Consider the following 21,442-nt stretch of genomic DNA (forward strand, 5'->3'; position numbering starts at 1 on the left):
GCAACATCTCTTCTATGTAATATCTCCAAACAGAAATTCAGCTGCCATTTCTGTATGGGCATCTGAGATTGATCTCTGCTCCAGACTCCCTTCTTTTCTCAATGAAAACCATCATTTTTTCTGTCCCAGGCTGTCCCTGGCTCAAATTTATTATAACCATGAACAGAGCTTGCAGCCTCTTAAACCCATTTATGCTCCTCTTCAAATCTACCTCCTGCAACCCTGCGTATCACTCAGGTGATATGATTAGCTAGCAGTATTTGACACGTGTTTGGGCTAGTCCAGAACCTTTCCACGTGCTTTCCCATTCATCTTCATGGCTGAAAAACCCAGGCTCAATTGCACCGTCAATGCCCGTTCACCCTGCTGCTGCTCCCGGCTGGCATTACGATACTGGTACAGGGTTAACCCATGTACAGGGGGGGTGTACAAGGGGGTTAGGGGAATTCACTTGCTGAAACAAAAGTATTGCCTGTACCTATCACGCCTACTAAGCAGAACAAAGGCACTAACCACTGATAAGGAAAAGCAGACACCTGATTCGATTGACAAGGAAAAGCAGACTGATTCTACTGATAAGCAGATATTGATATGGAAAAGCAGACCCCTGAAGGGGGAGAAGCAGATGGTTTATGGCTGGGACATCGACCAAACCCACAGGCCATACGTGAAGACTAAAAGGTGAAAAGTTCAAGGAGAGGAAGATTCATTTACTTCATCTTGAAGACCCCTACCCACAGGAGGAAGACTCAGTTACCTCATCTTGAGACCCCTGCCCATGACCAGAGGGGGCACTGCGCAGGCGCAGAGCACCTTCTAACTCATTATAGTACGGGGATAGGACATGAATATGTATATTCGTGTTGTGCAACCTTATGAATATATATAACTTTAGAGAATAAATGTAGAGGGAAACAACACTGAGGTACGCATGACTTTGAGGAATTATCCCCGTGCGCCTCAGCGCTGAATAACTAGCATACCTACTTCACAACTTTTAACGAGTTACGGAGTCTATCCGCGTATCAATACTCTGGGGTGCTGTGGCTCTGCTGCCCACCGGGCTGTCACCCTGACCCCTTCCCCGGGGCTCAACGCACGGGACCCTCATCAGACACTGCTTTCGGGCAGACACTTGCTTCCCGGCCCGTAACAGGCGGCGAAGCCACGGCTAGCTCCCGCCCGCCTCACCCCTCCCGCCAGCTCCCTGCCCGCTCTGAAGATGGCCGCCTCACCCGCTTCCAAAATGGCCGCCGCAGCGCCGCAAAGCGCACCATAGAGACAAGCGGCGTTCCGCTCTGCACGCCGCTGCGGCGCGCTGCCTGTGCCAGCGGGGAGCTGCGGGGATCTCTATGGCAGCAGCGGCCGCGCTGCCGGGCTCTGAGCGGGCCCCGGCGGAGAGAGGATGCCCCTGGCTGCCTATTGCTTCCTGCGAGCCGTGGGCAAGGGCAGCTACGGGGAGGTGAGCCTGGTGCGGCACCGCCAGGACAGCAAGCAGGTAGCGAGGGCCGGGTCGCTGCGGGGCCGGGCTGCGGCCGTGGCGAGGTGTGAGGAGAGCAGCCGCGGCCTGCTGTGGGGGTACAGCCGTGACGGGGACCTGGCGCTGGGGTGAGGGGCTCTTCTCCTCCGTTGTCTGTGGAGGCTTTTATTAAAGGCGTGAAGAAGACTCTTTGTCCCCTTTAAACTCAAAACTCCAAACCCCCCAAATCCGCACTTCCCCCCCCCCGTTTAAATACTACTGTTTGCTCCCCCCCGCCCCCCGTTTAAAAACTGGTTTTGTGGGGGCTTTTGGTTTGTTGCTTTTTTTTTTTTTTTAATGTATAGTTGCTTGTTTTGGGCAGGAAAACCTAGTTTTGGTAGTCCTTCAGGTGACAAAACACAGCCTGCTCCTTTTAGCATGAAGCAGAAAAGGTTGCTCTTGGCTTTTTGCTGCTTGTATAGTCCCTTTATGTTATACACGTGGTGAAGACAAAAATTATAAGGGTGGAAAACCAGCCTCTGATGTTGGCTTTTGCTGGCATTGGCTGTGCTGGGGGGGAGATGGGGTTTGTATTTGCTATATCGACTGTGGCAGAACCCGGCAGAGTTCTGCTTATGGCAGAGTTGAGTGTGGTCGTTTTTGTCTGTGCCTTTTTGTTGGAAATTTGGAATGCTTTGTCTTGCCTGGCCAAAGCAGATGTGTTTGATAGGATAAAGAAAGGGGGATGGCGAATGTCTGCAGAGCGATACCACGGAAACCTTGGGTGAGAGCGCTACACCCAGGATTTAACTAGAGGTGATGGGAGGAGTGTGCCCAGCAGTGATCAGTGGGTGCATCCCATCCAGATGAAGGCAGGGAAGAAGCTGGAATCCCTTTGGATTTGGTTGGATAGCAGTGATGGCAGCACTTGTTGCCTCTGGGCCTGTCACTTCAGTGCATAGTCCAGTGTCAGCAAAGAGTTGCTAACCTTATCATCCTAAAAGTAAACAGCACATTGAGGTGACTTTCAACCTTCTACAGGTCCTTGGATTTCACCTCTTTGTCATGTTACTACTGGTCATTAACATTGGCGAGAGCTTTGCTTCCTTATCATTGTTACTTTACCTTAAATATTTGCTGTGTGTAAATGTGTGTTTTGCCAACTTTAATAAACTTTCTTTTGTAGTGGGATGATCATGGTTGTTTGTTGTGGCTTTGACAACATGCTACACGTTCTGTGAAAGAAACGGTATTTGATTCAAGCCTATTTGCTGTTGGCTGAGTGCTGTTGTTTTTTTTTTGTGGAGGAGGTCAAGTGGCTCTACATGTTTAAAATCATCGAATCACAGAATAGTTAGGGTTGGAAAGGACCTTAAGATCATCCAGTTCCAACCCCCCTGCCATGGGCAGGGACACCTCACACTAAACCGTGTCACCCAAGGCTCTGTCCAACTTGGCCTTGAACTTGTACACAGCTTGGTATGAAATAAGGCAGGAGGTCATTGCAATAGACTTCATGGGAATCTAGTCAGGATAACAGGCTCATTAAATTAAATATAACCAGTGCTAGGTTTAAAGTTAGGCTAAATGTATACTTTTTGCATTTTGGTAGTATATCCTGTAAAGATAGATGCTGATATAAAGCTAAAAGCTTCTGGTTTCCATGCCCAAGGGTACATTTGGAGTTGGCTTGTCACACAGAACATAGTAGTTACAGCATTTCTATTTTATTTTAAGCTTAGATGATGCTTCACACAATTAGTTTTGTTATATTCCTCTTGGGAGCTTTGCATTGTCACAAGTTAGAAGAATTGAGTTTTTCAGAGGTCTGCTGGATACTAGACATACAAAATCACAAGGTAATTTGATTTCTGCAGAATTGGTTCCCTTGGGGCAGTCTTCCCCACCATGTAGTAAATGTGTTGGGCTAAATTAATAGGCCCATCCTGGGAAGTAGACACCATAAGCAATTGGAAGAACACTGAAACTGAGTAAGCAAAAATTGATTTAGACATTTCAATTTAAAAGCTCTCAGGTAGAAGTGGGGTCACATGTATACAGTGGCGTGGTTGTTGTGTAGACAGCTGATGCTCTAAAAGTGATTACCACAAAAATTATGTCAGGAAGGGGCCAAAACAAAAATATTGGTGCTGTACATGATGAATGTGTGTTACAGATTTTATTGTCTTGTCTTCAGCTTCAGTTATATTATTGCTAAACCCTGACATTCCTAAGAAACAGATGTGATGTAACATATACCAGGGAATTAAATAACAGCTTTCACGTGTAGCATAAAAAAAACACAACTTAACCCATCTTAATCCAGGATAAAAGAAATTTAGGACTGACTTTTGGCTTTCAGTATGACCAAGAGTCTCTACTTCCCTGTAATAGCTCATTTCATTTCTTCTTGAATAAGTTTAAGCCTGTGTATGCAGAAACTCGTGAATGCAACAGACGGTTTTAAGGGAAGTTGTTAAAAAAGTAAATGATGTCTGCTTTCAGTATTTTTTCAGTGTGCCCCTGACTGTAGGAGCCCTCCAGCTGCATCTCTACTTGCCACATTTCTTTTCCTAATAGGAGCTTTTCACCTCTTCTCCCATTCTTCACTATGTTGTAGATTTTTTGTACAAAGCAGTTAATCCCAAGTCAGTTTTGTCTTGAAGGGCTTCTGTCAGGTACAAGTGTTTTAAGGAAAGAATGAACTGACCTGAAAAGCTCAGCAGTAGCATTTTGTGCATTCAGAAATTCAGGTTTACCAGGTATTTCTTGTGAATATGACAATTCTAACACCATTTTTTGGTCTTCAGATGCATGATCTACGTTTGCTGAAGTTATGAGATGTTATTTTTTGAGTTTCTCTTTTTTTACAAACGTGCTGCATTTCTGGAGAATCGAAAGGAAAAGTCCACTTTTCCTTAAAATAAAATGAAAGGAATTGGGTTTGGTTTTCTGGCAAAATAAAATGAAAGGAATAGGGTTTGGTTTTCCAGCAGGGAAGAGCAAAATAATCCTAGCCAGATGACTTTTATCCTAGACATCCATTGTCATTTTTTTGCATATGATAGCATACTTTTCTTAATGTTATTATATTTTAAAGTTATTATTGAAATGACCTGTTTTGACAGTAACTGTGATGGACAAACAGGTATTTCAGGCCTAAGAGATGAACAACAGGCACACATTTAAAATGAGAGTGAAAAAAAAAAAGGTAAATGTGAACATGAGTCAAAACAAATCTAAACACTGTGAAATGTCTGTGCAGAGATATATTGAAGTAGATGAACAGAATAGCCAAAGCTCTTCCATTTTTATCGCACAATGGTAGAAATGATGTATAACTGCTAGACAAATTGTAGCCTCCATATAGAATAATGTGTAGAGATTTCAAATACTGTACTTCCTTTAGATTTGGGGAATTCCCTAGGGCTTCTGCATAGTTACTGTCATTTCTTACAATATACCCTGCAATTTCTTTTACAGTACGTCATCAAAAGGTTAAACCTTAAGAATGCTTCCAACCGAGAGAGGAAAGCAGCAGAACAAGAGGCACAGCTGTTATCCCAGTTGAAACACCCAAACATAGTCACCTACAGAGAGTCCTGGCAGGGAGAAGATGGCCTCTTATATATTGTTATGGGCTTCTGCGAGGGAGGAGATCTGTATCACAAACTTAAAGAGCAGAAGGGCCAACTTTTGCCTGAGAATCAGGTGGTGGAGTGGTTTGTGCAGATTGCCATGGCACTGCAGGTAAAATGAAGTGTAACTTTGTCACTTTCAGACAGAAGTTTCTGCATTGAAAAATTCCACAGTTAGGCTGCAGACTTTGAATTCCAGTTTGGCTGGATTAGCATCTACATACCATAGTTATTAGTACATTAGGAATGTACACAGATCACTGCAATCAGATTAACTATTTTAGGTAACAATTGCTACCATATTTCATGCCTATATCTCTTTATCACAATAGATAGTGGTGATATCCTGGGTATTCGCAATTCTAGTCTGAAATGTTTCTCTGGTTTGAAAGTTTAGGCTAAATTTACAAAATGCCATTTCTTAAAAAAAAAAAGAAAAAATAAGGCAGACTGTTTCAGAAGCATTGTGTGTTCTGTGATTTTGCTGGTGTTTTTTCAATGGTAAATCTAGACTACTGAGTTGTCATTTCTGTTAAATCTTATCTCACTCTGTTGAAATTTAATAACTAGAGGTTATCAAACTTCAGGAACAATTGTTAAAGTAATAAAGACCAGATGAGAAATAAGAAATTGGACAGAAAATGCTATTTGAAAGTTGCCTGCTGTGATCAGACACATGCAGGTGTTCAGTACTACCTGTTCTTGTTTGTTATAAGACTAATTTTCTTCTGTTTACACAAAGCTCACATTCTATTTTTGAGTGAAATTTTGTACCTAAGACTAAGAAATGCTAGTCAAGTAATGGATGCAGCATAAAGTTAAAGTCTGCGTCTTAACTTTACATTTTTACTTCCTCTTTTCTGCCGGCTTGTTGAGGCACACAGGGACATTTCACTAAAGTAATGCCGGATTTTGGGTCCATGCCATATCAGGCATTCTTAAGGTTAATTTACTAATGCTGCCTTCAGCAGGGGCACTCCTGACTTTGGTAGTGATGTGTGTTTCTTTTCTATATTTGTGTTTTTCCTCTTTGACTTGTGTAATGTGGTTTTAGTTTTCAGTGTTAAGGACCAATTAGAAGTTATTTAACTCTATTTATATGCTTTCCCCCCCCAGTATTTACATGAAAAGCACATTCTGCACCGAGATCTTAAAACTCAGAATGTTTTTCTGACACGAACAAATATAATCAAAGTGGGTGACCTGGGAATAGCCAGAGTGTTGGAAAACCAGTATGACATGGCCAGCACTCTCATAGGCACACCGTACTACATGAGCCCTGAACTCTTTTCTAACAAACCCTACAACTACAAGGTAGAGTATGTTAATTCGAATGTTGTTTGTTAGGCAATTTATTTTGTCTGTCTGGGAACATTACAGTCTTACTGGTTTTAATTTCTTGTCTACAGTGAGCAAGAGCTGAGGGGAAACAGTTCTACTGAAAAATCACAAGATTTTTATTTGCCAGTTAAAACCAATATTATACTTAAAGGATTCATTGAATCATAGAATAGTTAGGGTTGGAAAGGACCTTAAGATCATCAGGTTCCAACCTCCTGCCATGGGCAGGGACACCTCACACTAAACCATCTCACCCAAGGCCTCGTCCAACCTGGTATTGAACACCGCCAGGGATGGAGCATTCACAACTTCCCTGGGCAACCCATTCCAGTGCCTCAGCACCCTCACAGGAAAGAATTTCCTCCTTATATCCAGTCTAAACTTCCCCTGTTTAAGTTTTAACCCGTTACCCCTTGTTCTATCACTACAGTCCCTAATGAAGAGTCCCTCCCCAGCATCCCTATAGGCCCCCTTCAGGTACTGGAAGGCTGCTCTGAGGTCTCCATGCAGCCTTCTCTTCTCCAGGCTGAACAGCCCCAACTTTCTCAGCCTGTCTTCATACGGGAGGTGCTACAAACAGAAACTTTCCGTACTCTTCAGAAAAATCTGGTGATAGTCAGAAGAAAATGATTCTGTTGATCAAAATGAAAAATAGAGTGAGACTGAAGCTTAAAGCTTGGTCTTCATTAGCTGACTGTCACTAAAGGCTTCTTCTAAAGCAGGTGATTAACTTCTGCAAATAATAAAAAGTTCCCTAAACTTTTTTTTCTCTTTTTTTTTCAGTCTGATGTTTGGGCATTAGGCTGCTGCGTTTATGAAATGGCTACACTGAAACATGCCTTTAATGCCAAAGACATGAACTCTTTGGTGTATCGAATTATTGAAGGAAAGGTAAAAGCTTCTACACTTTTTTTGTCTGTGCTTGGATTTTCTGTCTAGAACTGAGATTATGTTTTCCAATCAGAAATACTGCATGGAGTTAAAAATACCTTGCATGTTACCAGCATCATCACATATGTTGTAGGACTGGTATTTCATCATGGTGTATGATGTAATGTGAGACCCAAGCAGTTACTACTTTGTAGATATTTGGTAAAGTTGTTTTGTTACCCTGTTGTGTAAGTAGTATACGGATTAATTTTCAGGGTTCTGAGCTGACTTTCTTAGTTTGCTCCTGCGTTAACATTGTGCAAAAAGTTAAATCACTTTTCATGTGGTGCCATTTTCCTGTTAGGTGAGAGTAGCTTCCTTAAGTGTCTGTCCTGCTTGGTATATGATAAAGTTAATATGGAATTACTTACATTTTTAAGGCTATTCACAGAAATTTCACTGCTGGTATTAATAAAATTACAAACAGTTCCTAGACAAAATACTTTGAATTTCTATATTCTTCTTAATGCTAAGCACTTGGGAAACTTCAAGCATGTGAACAATAGGACTGTTCTTTATGCAAAGGATGTAGCTGAATGTAACTGTCATGCATAAATAATCTAGCAGTAGCCCCTACTGACAAATATGTTAAATAATACCAGGCTTCCCTTTCTTTTTACAGTTGCCACCCATGCCAAAGGATTACAGCCCACAGTTGGTAGAAATAATAAGAACTATGCTCAGTAAAAGACCTGAGGAAAGGCCTAGTGTGAAAAGCATACTCCGACATCAATATATCAAGCACCAAATTTCTTTGTTTTTGGAAGCCACGAAGGAGTAAGATATTTTCATTTGAGTGATTCTGTGCAAAATATTTGGTTACTGTGGTCTTTGTTTGACAACTTTTCCTATGTCTTTGTAGCTGTATAAATTACATAATCTGCAGTTACAAAGCATATGAACATTTTCTTTAGATGCTTTGAGAAATAGGGGTGAATTAGAATGCAAACTAGTTTCTTGTGTAAATGTTGATTAACAACTGTGCATTGGTTAGGATTGCACAGCTTAGTCATGAGTTAGTAAAACAAGAAGGAAGTGATATGAAATATACACCTTTCCATATGGTTCTTTGAGGCCATTTATCAGCTGAGAGTTGTAGTAGCAAGCTCCTTTTTATATTCACTGATATAATTATTTTTGTCAGGTTTAGTCAATTATTTTACTGCCCCAGATAAGACAGACTTTAGTGCTATGCTGAATAAGCGTACATTGCAGGCAGAGTCTGAATGGTGTTTTTAAGCTCCTTTTGTAGAGTTAAAATGAGTATCTTGTGCATGGTCTGCTGAGAAAGCCCAGTATCTTATACTCCCTGTATGTAAGCTGTTTAGTGTGGTGGTTTTTTTAAAATCAGTATGAGCTAGAGAAATATCTTAAGGTCTTGTTGATGGTGATTGAACGAACAACTTCTGTTTTCTTTACAGGAGGGCAGCCAGAAGTCAAAAGAAAACAGTAAATTCTAAACCTAAAGATCCTTGTTCTCTGGTCACAGTAAAGAACGAATCTCATAGCAGGAATGTTACACACCAAAATCACTCCTTTGAGCAAGCCAGGAAATACAAAGTTGTGAGTTACATACTTTTTCTTTAAGAAAAAAAAAAAAACACTTGTTTTTTTCTAGAGAAAAAACACAGTTTTATAAGAAGTGCCTTAAGCATTTGTGAGAACATAGATCTGATTCCTTGCAACGTGTAAAATGTGTATGAAGGAAGAAATTGTGTTTAGGCAAGAGTAGGAATAAACAAATAGCTGTGGATCAGTAAAACTAATTGCAGTGTCTTAACTGTAAGATGTTAACTAAACAACACCCATTTTCTTCTGTTGTGGGTCAGTGTGAATTACTCATGGGCTTTTTGAGTTCAAATATTTTTAAAGTATTTGATGACAAGTGGTAATCATTTTTAAATATATGGTTTTGACTGAAAAAAAACTAATTATAGTTACAACCAAAAATTGTTTCTTTTTGGAACTCTTTCGTGGTTTGAACAGATCTTTTGTAATGATTAATCTTGTGCATGTTCGTTATTTTCTGTCATGGGTTTGTAATGGTTTAAGCTTTCAGTGCTGAAATACTGAATGTATGTGGTGCAGTACATCTTAGAAACTGTCTGTACTTGCTGGCTCCTCCCTTATGGAAGAGCCAAGGGAGTACAACTTTTCTTTCGTGGTCCTGATGAAAAGTAAGTGTACTGCACGTGTGTAAACCAATGACTGAAATAGGGCATTTTCAAATACAGTCTGTATCTCTTAAAAAATGTGGGTTGTGGCTTTTTTGAGCTCTTAATCCAGAATTGATTGCAATTTTATTGCAGTTTATGTACCTTGATATGTTAATGAATTTTCTTAGGTACTTAGAGTATTCTTTCATATGTCTGTAATACCCTAAAGGTAATTAACTTTTGTTTTCCTTTTAATTCTAGAATGAAGAAGATTACATCATCAAATCTAAAGCCACCAAAATTTGTCCGTCAGAAAAACAAGCTGTCGAGTTGGAAAGCAAACCAAGCAGTAATGATTTGAACAACCTGGGAGACTCCTTAGCTACAGTTAGTGATGTGAATATTGATATCTTACCATCGGCAAGGGTGAAGTATGGAAGTGAGAAGCGTGGCAGTGAGCATATTCCAGAGAGTACTAAAGCAAAGAGAAATGTGAATGTTTCAGGGAATTCTAAACCAACATCCAGTGGCCCACCAATGAAGGAAGATGGACTACAGCAAAAAGCAAAGCAAGTTTTCAAAGCTGAGAATGTTGAGTCTAAGCAGTATTCTGTTGATGCTACAGGAGAAGATGGTGACACTTTGAAACTCCTGCAGCCTGTGTCACAAGACCAAAAGCAAACTGATCTGGTAATGCATTTGTGCTTACTTGAAGTAGGCTTTGAAGTAGATTTAACTAATGGCCAACTCTTAACATTTAGAGAGCTGCTGATGTGTTTTTTTGTCAAAGTAGGGTGCTGCTGATGTCATTAAAGAGTAGTTAGGAGCTGTGGCTTCAGATTTACAAAGGCAACAGGGTGAAGTAGTTTTAGTCTTACGTCTAGATGATAGAAATTCCATTTTTACAGCTAACAGCAATTTTTTTTCCATCTGAGAAGATAGTAAAAATAATTTTATAACTTCTCTGTTCTAAATAGGCCTGGCTGATCTTGTTGGTCCTGATTTGGAGGGGGGGCTAATAGGTTTGTCATTTCATTGCATTATGGTCTACAGTGATATTTTTGTGCACGCTTTTCTGATGAGAATTCATTATCTATTGCAGAGCTTGGATTCTACTGAAAAGCTGCTGGCACCGCTTATCCCTCTTTTAATTCAAGTAAGCGTCCTTCTTTGAAGGTTTAGTAGCTTAAGAATGCTGGTACTGCAGGTATTTCTTTTAACTGTGTATCAAGTAAGAGGTTATTGTGGCTGTACCTGCGCTATGTTAAGGTGAATGCAGTCCGGATAGTAAAGTGGCCTGTGGTGATTTTTTCTTTTAAAGTGTGTATGCATAAATCTGGAAATGGCATGTCTATATTTTATTAAAATAGTTCTACTTCCTAGGATGATGTCTGTCCTGGAGCTTCGGGAGATGCTCAGGAGCAAGTTACCTCCCATTTGCAGCCTCACAGTTCTGTGAGTGAACCCTCTCTCTCACGGCAGCGACGGCAGACAAAAAGAGAGCTTTCCGAAGTCTCTTCAGAGAAGGTGCAAATACTCAAAAAATAATGCTAGTTTTTCATTTGAGGCTCCTGCATTTTGTATCTTTAAAAAAGGTACCTCTTTGGTTAAAAAAGGTGGGTTTTTTTAATGCTATTTCTGTTCCACCTGTTTCTGTATAACTTCATTGGTAACAAAGTGCAGGACGTTCAAGATGTTCAAGGATTTACAGAGATTGCCTGTAAAGGACATCCCAATAGCTCTCACAGGTGTGAGGTGGGTGTGCCAGATGGGTGCAAAGAAACACAGTGAACACTGTGCTGTGCTGCAGTCTTTCCTACCAGTTTCCATCAGGTCTTCTCACTGTTTGTGACTACAAAATACATAGCAGTATGTTTCCTGACTGCTGTTGATAAGGCGACTTGTAGTGGGATAGTAGATTACTAGGACTTTGGGACAAACATGTAATGGCTGCTCTGAGCTTATGAGTGCACACTCCAGAAAGAAGATGTTGACATGCATAGTAGATAAGGGCTGCTGAAGAGGTTACAGAAGAATCCAGAACCTCTGGCATCCAGCCTTACCATGCAAGAAGATCTTCTAGATTGTAGAGTACTTTTAATAAAAAATGCACAAATTCTTGCTCACTTTTTTTTCAAGTTCAGAACAGCTGCTCCCCGGCCTTTGCCTTTGCCTTCTGATGTGAACAGAAAACCAGCACAGAGGTGTGCAGAGCAGCGTGGTGCTGAAGCTTCTGAATCTGTAAATAGCGCCAAAACCAGTCATGTTGTCATTTCAAAGGTTAGTGCTGAATACCACGTCAACTTATTTTTGTCTCTCGTTCCTCCTGAGCAGTTTGTTTTCTGAGTGCCTACGCAGTGAGTAAATAAATGTGTAGTAGCTTCCTACCTAATGGAAGTCCTGTCAAGCACCTGGTCAGTGCAGGATGAGAAGCTGACTTGCTGGGCCATGGAGATCAGAAGCTCCTTTTCCAGCGTCTCATTGACCAAGACTGCTTTGTAATAAGTCATTAACATCTGTTAGGTGGTCAGAAGGTCTACTCTAATAGCTCTGTCTTCCCTCAGTTGAAATGGATTTTTTGCTTTATAGGTGCTTAGATAACAAAAGCCATTGTTACGTTTGCTAATTAATATCAAATGAACTTATTTTGAAGGAGCGGCCCTTGTCAGCAAGAGAACGAAGGAGGCTCAGACAGTCTCGGGAGATGTTTCCCTCTGGTAACTCAGGTTTGCATGTGAACATTTTATCTGTAAGTAGGCTAATAACTTCTTTGTGGAGAAATTATAACTTGTCTGTTCTTCATTACCATCTTCAGAAAGATGCACTAAGGGTAAAATAAATATTTCTATTAACATGTCTTTATTTTTCTGCTGCTTAGTCATGTTCAGCTGTGTTTAGCGGTGGCAACTTGTCTTTGAAATGTACATGAAGCACTGAATATGCACCTTTCATGTACTGTAGTAGCTACAGAATACCTACCTGCCTGTCTTCTGGCAGGTGATAAACTTTTTCTTGAATGAGCATGAAACTGCTTCAAAATATGTGCAGCCAAGTTGTAATTATTGTGAAAATGTCATCTTTACAGTGATTCCAGCAAGAGCAACGTCAAATAGTGCAGTAGTTGAAGCAAAATCACATATGGAGAATCATGTTAAAGTTACTCAGTCTTCTTCAGATCCCAGTATTTCTCAGGTAAACTGGTGTCATCTGCTTTTGAAATATTTAAATGCAGACACAATTTAGGAAGAAAGTTATATTAAATATATATATATTTGGAAGGAACTCTTGAGTTAATAAGAGTTCTCTGTGAATATCGTTTTGTAAGTCCTGGGATAGAGTATGGATCTCTAATCCTCATTTTGTTTGGGCTAGACCAGTTTACAGTTCCAGGCTCACTGTGCATTTTCACTCCGCTTGTCAGAGATGAAAACTAAAGATCTCTTACTGATTGTTGTGGGCTCTCTAAATTGCAGTGTTTATTTTATTTTGAAAAGGAAAAAGTTTATCCTGAACTATGCTTTACTTACAGTTCAGTAGTGTGCTTTGAATTTCTATCAACAGCACGCTACCTTTAGCCTGGTACATCTAATTGTGCTTTAATAGCGGTGTTCTTAATCTGTAGTCATTTTAAGTGCATACATTTATGTACTGGCAATAAGGGATAGTTGCTAGCTGAAAAGTGAATAGTTTCTATGGATACGTTCATCCTTGTCTAATCAGAAAGTCTTTTCTGAGGTCTTAAATATACATTTGACAATCTTCTGCAACATCAGGGGAACATTATTGATCCCAGTAGATGCAGAAGAGTCATAGTGAAGAAATTTCAGTCTGAAACTTAAAGCCCAGCACTTGCATGGAAAGTGTTTTGCATGTTTTACCTAATTGTGTATGTTTATAACGGATATCTAAATGTACAAACTTCATCTGTATGCACAAACTGAGATTAAATTGTATGTACATATGCTAGTGATGGTTTTGCATATTATGCTATGCACTGAACACAACACACGGCTGGGTAAAATCTCTGTATTTTAGGGAATGCTAGGAACTTGCTGACTGATAAAAAATTATTTAAATATTCTTTTAAAATGTGTATTAAAAGACCAATAGATGGACTTTATAATACAATTGGTAAAGAACTGACTCAAGTATAAGATTTGTTTCTAATAGAGGAACTCAGTGAAGCATTTATAGTGGTTAAAACTGCATGACTCAGATGCAGTGTTTGTCACATAAGCATTTCATAATGATGTCCTGTGTATTAGCTTGTTTTTAAAACAAAGGTTGCACCTTTCAAATATTATTAAGCTGTGTCTGTAAAGTATGTTTGTTGAAAATGTTTCTTGCACGTAAGAACGGTAGCTTGTGCCATATTGATAAGTTGCTTTCAGCTATTTGAATTTTTGTCTTCACTTAGAGAAAGAGAGAAACCTATTGCCTATCTGATGATGAGTTAAGCTCTTCCACAAGCTCTACAGATAAGTCTGATGGTGACTCCAAGGAGAGGTAAGTGTTTTGTTTAATACTGTGCAAGAACTTTCAGCGCTGTGTTGGACCTTGACTTGGAATGGAAAAAAATGACAGGAATTGCTTTCACATTTTATCTCTACATAGTGGTTGAAGAAATATGTGCTGCGTAAAGAAAATGAATTCCATTCAGTTGTTGTCTTTCTGTGACTATAAACTTGCTTCAACTTTCTGGGACATTAATTGTGAATTTTTGCTGAGTGAATGGGCTCTGAGCCTTTGTTAGATGAACTACTGGTGATGTTGCTGTTGATAAAACTGCATCACAAGAAATAACAAGGAATACTTAGCAGGGCCTCACTAAACTTTTTGAGAGTCCTCTTGGGTGCAAGATGGAAGTTACATCATTATTAGTGATTGAATCACATCTTACTTCTCCTCTACTAGAAAGAGCAACGTGAATGAAATGAATGACTTGGTGCAACTAATGACATGGACACTGAAAATGGACTCTAAGGAGAACTCTGTAAAATCTGCAACCTCAACTCCAGCCCCAGAGTTTAAACTTCATAGAAAGTATCGAGACACTTTGATTTTGCATGGAAAATCACCTGGTGAATCAGAGGAATTCAAATTTGAAGATATTTCTTCAGGTTGGTTGCTTTGTACTGCTTTAAATGAACGGTTGTCAACTGATGTTAACCAAAGAAGACCTGTTAGTGGGAAACACGTGACAATCCACTCATTTCTTCTCAAATCTCAACAATGCTTACAGAAGTAATCATCATCCTAAATAATTCTGTGTGCAAAACTGCTCCAGTTGTGGCTTACTTGCCAAGGAAAGGAATGGGTGTTTGATCTGTGTAGTTATTAACAAAGAGAGAAAGCTGGTCTGCAACATGATTTTTTCCCCAAGTAACTTATGTTTGGCAGCTTCCAAAATGAACAGTTGGAGTTGAGTATTTTGAAATAAGATTTTGAAGACATTCAAACAATTTGATAGCTGTAGAGCATTGTGAATTGTGGATAAAGCTGAAATTGTACACAAAGCATTAAACACCGGGGAGGTTTGTATGAGTATAGAAGTTCATCTTCATGGCAGAATTTGGGCAAGGTTATTTTTCCAACAGATATAGGCGCAAGAATCGAATCGCTTTTCATATTTAAGATCTGGTTAAGTATATATATGCATTCCAAAAAGCAAGAAAAAAGCGGTATTCGCTGTGACTGCACTTACTGTGCAACAAGAGCAAGTGAAAAAGCTGAGGGTGGGGCTTTGAAGTCTCAGATGTTCTTGTCCTTATTGTTTTAAAGGGTGAGGATTCTACTTGTAACTGGTCTGGTGACAGGCAAAGCAATGGGAGAGCACTGGATTTTACTCTGATAGGTTGATTCTGCATAGCCAAAGTAAAACACATGGAAAGAGTTAATCTCTAAGCAGGTGTCACAGAATGTTGAAAGTACAAATTTCAGTGTTTGGGTTTTTTTTTCTCTGCATTTTTCTGCCTCTCAAGTATTGTGTGGTACGATCATCCAGCTGTTCACTTACTGCCATTTGGGATGACATTGCTGCTGCATTTCTAAGCTGAAACTTTAATTAGATCAGATATTTTATTTTGAGAAAGTGATCCGTCCTATAAAAGGAGTGTCGGTGAGTTCAGTGATTAAAAGAGCAAGCTGGTGTTCTCAGTTCCTAACAGAGGCCTCCCCTTATAAAATGACTGTCTCTTGTTGGCAGCTTCTGCTGAGGAGCAAAAGCTTCAAAGGCTGTTGAGACAAAGAGACAGATGGCAGAAATGATGCCATTAGTGTTTTACAGTGATTAAACTTTTCTTACATTTGCTGTAAGTACAGGTGATTGAGTTATTGAAATGCTTGGCTGATGATGCAGTATTAGAGATTAGTACTTTCCATTCAAATAATACTTGTAATACAGTATGCAGGAAACAGCTGAAATGAAGTTGCAGGGTCCTGTTGTTACAGGGTCCAGTTATGCAAACTTTGCCTTGATTTTGTCTTGCCCAGTGTTGCAAGAGTTAGCAGCTGAGTGCTTTGGATTCTGACATCTGTGATCATCCTAGCCAGCCCTTTCAGATAAACGGTTATTTCCTGCACATGGTGAGCGGGAATTCTGCAGTAATGCATTCAGTCGTTCCATGTTCTGCAGAGAGTATGAAAATTAACTGCACTGAAAGTACTTATTACTGCATTGATTTTAAAAACTTACTTATTTTATTGCATTTTTTAATAGATATGTTACCAGTTCCTAACAAGATTAGGAGAATGGTTGAAATCCTGAGATCTGATGTGGTTCAAGGACTGGGAGTGAAACTTCTTGAGAAGGTGTACAGCATCATGGAAGAAGAAGATGAAGTGAAGAGAGAGGTGAATGTCTTTCATAATAAAATTGTTTGATTTCTTTATAAACGTGGATAAATGAGCAGAGTCTTGCCCCCACCACATCTCCCTTTTAGACCTCATAGCAGCCTTCCAGTATCTAAAGGGAGCTTATAGGGATGCTGGGGAGGGACTCTTCATTAGGGACTGTAGTGATAGGGCAAGGGGTAACGGGTTCAAACTTAAACAGGGGAAGTTTAGATTGGATATGAGGAGGAAATTCTTTCCTGTGAGGGTGGTGAGGCACTGGAATGGGTTGCCCAGGGAGGTTGTGAATGCTCCATCACTGGCAGTGTTCAAGACCAGGTTGGACGAGGCCTTGGGTGAGATGGTTTAGTGTGAGGTGTCCCTGCCCATGGCAGGGGTGTTGGAACCTGAGGATCTTAAGGTCCTTTCCAACCCTAACTATTCTATGATTGATACAGTAATGCAAACCTTGATTGCAAAAAGTATTTATTTTTGCCTAGGCATTACTTCCCTCATGCTCCTCATGTCCAGAGTGACAGATTAATGTCACTGCTGGTGACTCCTGTTTGAGGCAAGTGAGCAATGCCTCCAGCTCATTTGATTCAAAACTTGGTTAAAAATGAATTGCTGCATGGTTAAGTGTAACCTGTGAAGATCCGATTTATGTTTTAAATTGTTGGGTGGGATTTGGAACTCTTGCCTTCGGACAACAGACTCGGCTGTTTTTGTTCCTTCCCATGTGTGTTTCAAACTTCACGTGCCACTTCCAGTTGAGTGCTTTGGTAGTTTGGGGGTTTTTATTAATATTTTAGTAGTTCCTGTTTTTTTCAATGTCAGTAAATTTTGTGGCTTTTCTTTTCTTTTTTTTGTGTGTTCTAAATAGCTGCAGCTGCGGGAGCATATGGGAGACAAGTATGTGAGTTACAGTGCCAAGGCACGACATCTGAAGTTTCTTGAAGAAAATGTGAAGTTCTGACCAGACCCTTTCCCTCAGAGAAAAGGACTGGTTTATAGCCCACTTGATAGACTGGACCAGCTTACAGAGCACCTCCTTTGCTGGAATAAGGAGGTGAACTTGCAAAAAACTTTGTAGTAATATTTTTATGTTAAAATGTGAAGGCTATCACTTTCTCAGAAGAGAAACTGCTTAGTTTAGTTTTTATTCTCTTAATGGAACTTTTTAAGAAGTTGCTTTTTATAAATGAAAAGAGGGACAGATGGAGTTTTGTACAGAAAGGAGTGTCAGAACCAGTTTTGGTTTGAATGTGCAAAAGGTTTTTGGTATGGTCACATAATAATAATAATACAGTAATGCAGTTTATGCCAGGGCTATGGTGTGATAGGCTACAAGCTGTAGTATATCAAATAGCTGGGAAAACTTAGCAGGGAGAAACAATTACTGATTTTTATAGCACCAAAAGCCCTTCATCTTCTGTAAATTGCCAAGTTAAAGTGCTAAAGGGGGTGGCTGTGCTGCTTTTAAGTAGAGCCTTTCCTCTTGTGTTTTATTGCTAAGGCAGTCACTGAGGTAGTGGAAAGTATTTGGTAACTGGATAAAGTAAGTGTGAAAATGTTTGAAAAGAACACAGCCATGGTTACCGTGGTCCCAGCTGGAGAACTCCCTTTGCCTTACAAGCACCAATTTCTTTTAGGAATGGAAGTGCCCAAGACCAGAGTCACTTAGAGAAATAGGCATCGTAACTTTTGCCTTTCCTTGCACCTAGACTGTGTTGCTACACATGCCCAGGCAGTGTCATGTACCATCACTGTAGGAAAAGCTTTATACTTTTTTTAAAGTATAAAGAAATGAAAAGGGAATTGAATTTGTAAAATAAAATTTTAAATGCACAACCTGTCTCTTTCCCTGCCTCTAGTTTAAATATTGTAATCTCCAGCACCTATGAGGGAGACGAACATGACAGTAAAGACGTGCTATACTTTTGGATCCTGCTGCCTCTGGCATATTAGAGGCTCAAGTTAAAAGGTTTCAAGAGCTGCTGTATTCTGCAGAGTCAAGGTGTTACTTTCTCTACCTGGGCAAATTTATTTGAACCAAACCTGCCACTGTAGAATCTCCTATCCCTGGGCTATGTACCCTTTTACAGGACTTGTTACAGCCTGACCATATGGATGGATTGTTTTACACATGGTTAGAGAGATTTTAGCAGAAATCCAGATACAGAATATTATTTTTAGGCTATGGCAACAGCTTAACTACACTTGATTTGATTTGCTGTGTTCCTTTTTAGTAGAATACCCAAGTGAGATGTGACCTCCAGTAGCCTTCGGAGGTTAATCCCTCCCCACCTTTGCCCTCCCAGTGACTTCACTGACACTCCAGCCAAGATTTAGAGTTTTCATGTTCCCTGCAGATCTTGGTGTACTCACAGTAGTATACAAAGCAGTAAGAAAAAAAACGAGACACCAAGCCAGGAAGTGTCATTTAGTGGCAATACACTTCACTAAATTTAAAGTAACAGCATAAAGAACTAGGAGGGGAGGGGGTTTAGCTTTTAGCATGTCTCTTTGGCTTTCTGTCTGCTGGCTTCTTTTCTTCTGTTCCTGACTCTTGGACAGGGAGCCACTTCAGAGGGTTGCGACGGTACATAGGCCACGGAGGGAGCGTTAGCTTAGAGAAAAGGAATGAAGGCAAAACATGTAAGTCAAGATGCTAGAGAAGTGTACCAATTAGTGTTCACAAAGTTCACACAATTTCCTGTTACAAAGATATATATATATTTTACATTGTATTGTGCATAATCATGGGTGACTAAAGGACCCCAGCGAATTGCGAGGAGGAGGAGGAGGACTACACCCAGCCTGAAGTAAAAAGGATACCCCTGGATTACTGAGGTAACACCAGCAACCCAGCCTCCCCAGCGCTTCAGTGAAACCCTCCAGTACCTGGCCTCAGAGCTAAGTAACTGTAGTAAGACCAACTCTGAGGACGTTTAGCTCGAGAAAGCAGTTGGATGGTGATGCCATAGAACTATAGTGGCTTTTCAAAATGGGAGTATGTGTGTGTTAAGTAGTGATTGGCCAAATCATGTTGCATCTGAACACTCAAAAGGTGTAAGAACCACATGCAAACCTGGATTCAGTGTGCTCCGACTGGAATGGGACACCTCACGTGCAGGAATAAGGAATGACTCTTGTAATTCTATGCTTTGTGTTCTCACTGCTCTGCTAAGGTGGCATGGGCCAGCTGCACATTTTTTGTGACAAGCTCCTACTGGACAGAAAGCCTCACTGTCCTTTCTGTTATAAGTGCTATCAGCTTGACTTAAAAGTAACATTTAATTGAAACAATAATTCTAAAGCAGTATCAAATTGCAGTGTTCTCTAAAATCTGACTAGCCTTTGAGAAAAGGCATTTCCTGGCTTGTAAAGCACTTTCTACAAATCAAAGTACGAATATGCATCAACGGTCAGAATTAGATAGGAAACATTTGTCTGTGTTGACAGCCCCTTAATTCAATGATGCATTCAGGTGCACGTATTTTCTGGTTTGGGAGCAAAAAAAATTTACCAAACATGATAAAGCAAATCCAGCCATAACTATGTAGACCGTCCATCCAAACTGCTCAGTGATGTAGCCGTAGATGAAGCCAATTATCTGCAAAACAAAATTTAAAGAAATCACACTTAAAATGAACAATTTGCCATGCCATGATTAAGCGTGTGTCTGGGGAAGCTAAGCAGAAAAGTAGATGTTTTCAAGAGCATGGTTCAGACATCTTTCTAACCTTGTTTTCAAAATTGTAGACCAATAAGGAAAGTAAAAGATTGAAAGAGGGAAAGTCTGAATCCATGAGAACCCCCCTGATTTTGTCATAGGCTTTTAGCGACCCACTTAAGTCAAACAATAAAAAAACCCCAACTTGTTTGTAAGAAAACAAAATCCTGGATGTTATTGCCCATAACTGTGATATACTTACTGCAGAGACAAGAATGATTCCTTGAAAAATCTGCTCTGCTAATTTTTGACCCTTGTAGTCCTGTGGAAAGAGATCTCTTGTCAGTTACCCAAACCACAAACCTGCCGGTTAAAACTCTTTCAGGTGAGCATCTGGGGACAGCCCCATCACACCTTCTCAGCTTTTCTGGTCAACTGTCAAACCAGACTGATGTTACTTTTCTGGATTACAAGGGTAAAAGAGTTAAGTTCTCGATTCAGTTAACCCCTGCAGTCTTCACATCATCTAAAAATAAAAGCAGGCAATGTCTGTTCAGGATAAATAATGCAAGATCAAGATACCATTATAGTTAGATAAATATCACGAGGTAAACGCTGTAACACCCCCCCAGAAGACAGTACGTGCTTCAGAGGATACGAATTTATGTCACCTGTGTTTGCATGAGTGGCTTTAATGAAAACTCTGCCTTCTGGCTCTATACAGCATAGCTATACAAGTACGGAGGGATTTCCCCCCACAGCTGTGTATTACTGTCGTTTTACACCACATTAAAGCTCTAATTTTCAGACCAAAAAATAACTCGTAATGACACTAAGCGCCACCCCGCACCCAGCAGCGGCTGCCAGCACGGCACGGAGGAGGGGAGCGCTGAACCCCGCAGGCAGCGCTGCAAACAGCGGCGACAGGCGAGGAGGGCCCGGGCGCGGCCAGCCCCCCGCGGCGCTGCCCTACCATCTGCGTGGGGATGGAGCGGATGTTCAGCATGGCGGCGGAGAGCCAGAGAGCGGTGCCTCGCGCTCCACGTCCTACTCTTCTTCTTCGTCGTCGTTGTCTTCCCCCTCTCCAAAGCTCTGCGAGCTGCGGCTCGGCGGGTAGCAGGGCTCGGGGCGGTGCCGCTGAAACGGAAGGGTGCTGCTGACCTGGCCGGAAGCAGTCCTGTTCCGCTCCGCCCCGCCCCGTCCCGTCCCGTCCTTCCTCAGTTGGCGGGGGCCGCCCCTGCTTCAGCCGGCGGCTCCGCGGTGCCGTTGTCTCTGCTGCCGCTGCTGCCCCAGGACAGAGCCAGAGCCAGAGCCTGGGCCTCGGCTTCCTTCGCGCCGCGGGACGCTGTCTTCCCGGCAGCGGCGGCTTTGAGCCGGCCTTGGGCTGGCAGGTTTGATGCGCCTCCGTCAT

At 40.9% G+C, this 21,442-nt stretch overlaps 2 protein-coding genes across 10 annotated transcripts; one reads left to right on the forward strand and one right to left on the reverse strand.

Annotated features, from left to right (window-relative positions):
- The first annotated feature begins 1,148 nt into the window (after window positions 1-1,148).
- On the forward strand, window positions 1,149-17,577 carry NEK4 (NIMA related kinase 4). 9 transcript variants are annotated; one of them, XM_061458337.1, is made up of 16 exons: window positions 1,149-1,498; window positions 4,943-5,209; window positions 6,214-6,411; window positions 7,222-7,329; window positions 7,991-8,145; window positions 8,790-8,931; window positions 9,786-10,214; window positions 10,627-10,680; window positions 10,908-11,051; window positions 11,664-11,804; window positions 12,178-12,250; window positions 12,610-12,716; window positions 13,942-14,030; window positions 14,439-14,644; window positions 16,243-16,376; window positions 17,239-17,577. In XM_061458337.1, exons 1-16 carry the CDS (start codon window positions 1,406-1,408, stop codon window positions 17,329-17,331), a joined length of 2,433 nt encoding a protein of 810 aa, XP_061314321.1. In that variant the 5' UTR covers window positions 1,149-1,405; the 3' UTR covers window positions 17,332-17,577. The 9 variants fall into 9 exon arrangements, with proteins under 9 accessions (XP_061314321.1, XP_061314323.1, XP_061314322.1 ...); XM_061458339.1 differs by having other exon boundaries at window positions 16,255-16,376; XM_061458338.1 differs by having other exon boundaries at window positions 12,178-12,241.
- Window positions 17,578-18,831: 1,254 nt separating this feature from the next.
- Window positions 18,832-21,093, reverse strand: SPCS1 (signal peptidase complex subunit 1). The gene is made up of 4 exons (XM_061458349.1): window positions 21,005-21,093; window positions 20,294-20,353; window positions 19,885-19,971; window positions 18,832-18,984 (listed from the first exon to the last, which is right to left on the reverse strand). Exons 1-4 carry the CDS (start codon window positions 21,035-21,037, stop codon window positions 18,862-18,864), a joined length of 303 nt encoding a protein of 100 aa, XP_061314333.1. The 5' UTR covers window positions 21,038-21,093; the 3' UTR covers window positions 18,832-18,861.
- Window positions 21,094-21,442: the final 349 nt, after the last annotated feature.

The sequence above is a fragment of the Pezoporus flaviventris genome, unplaced genomic scaffold (assembly GCF_033815535.1).
Source record: "Pezoporus flaviventris isolate CSIRO_AGI_PZ_B2104156 unplaced genomic scaffold, CSIRO_AGI_Pfla_v1 ptg000026l, whole genome shotgun sequence".
Lineage (NCBI taxonomy): Eukaryota > Metazoa > Chordata > Aves > Psittaciformes > Psittacidae > Pezoporus > Pezoporus flaviventris.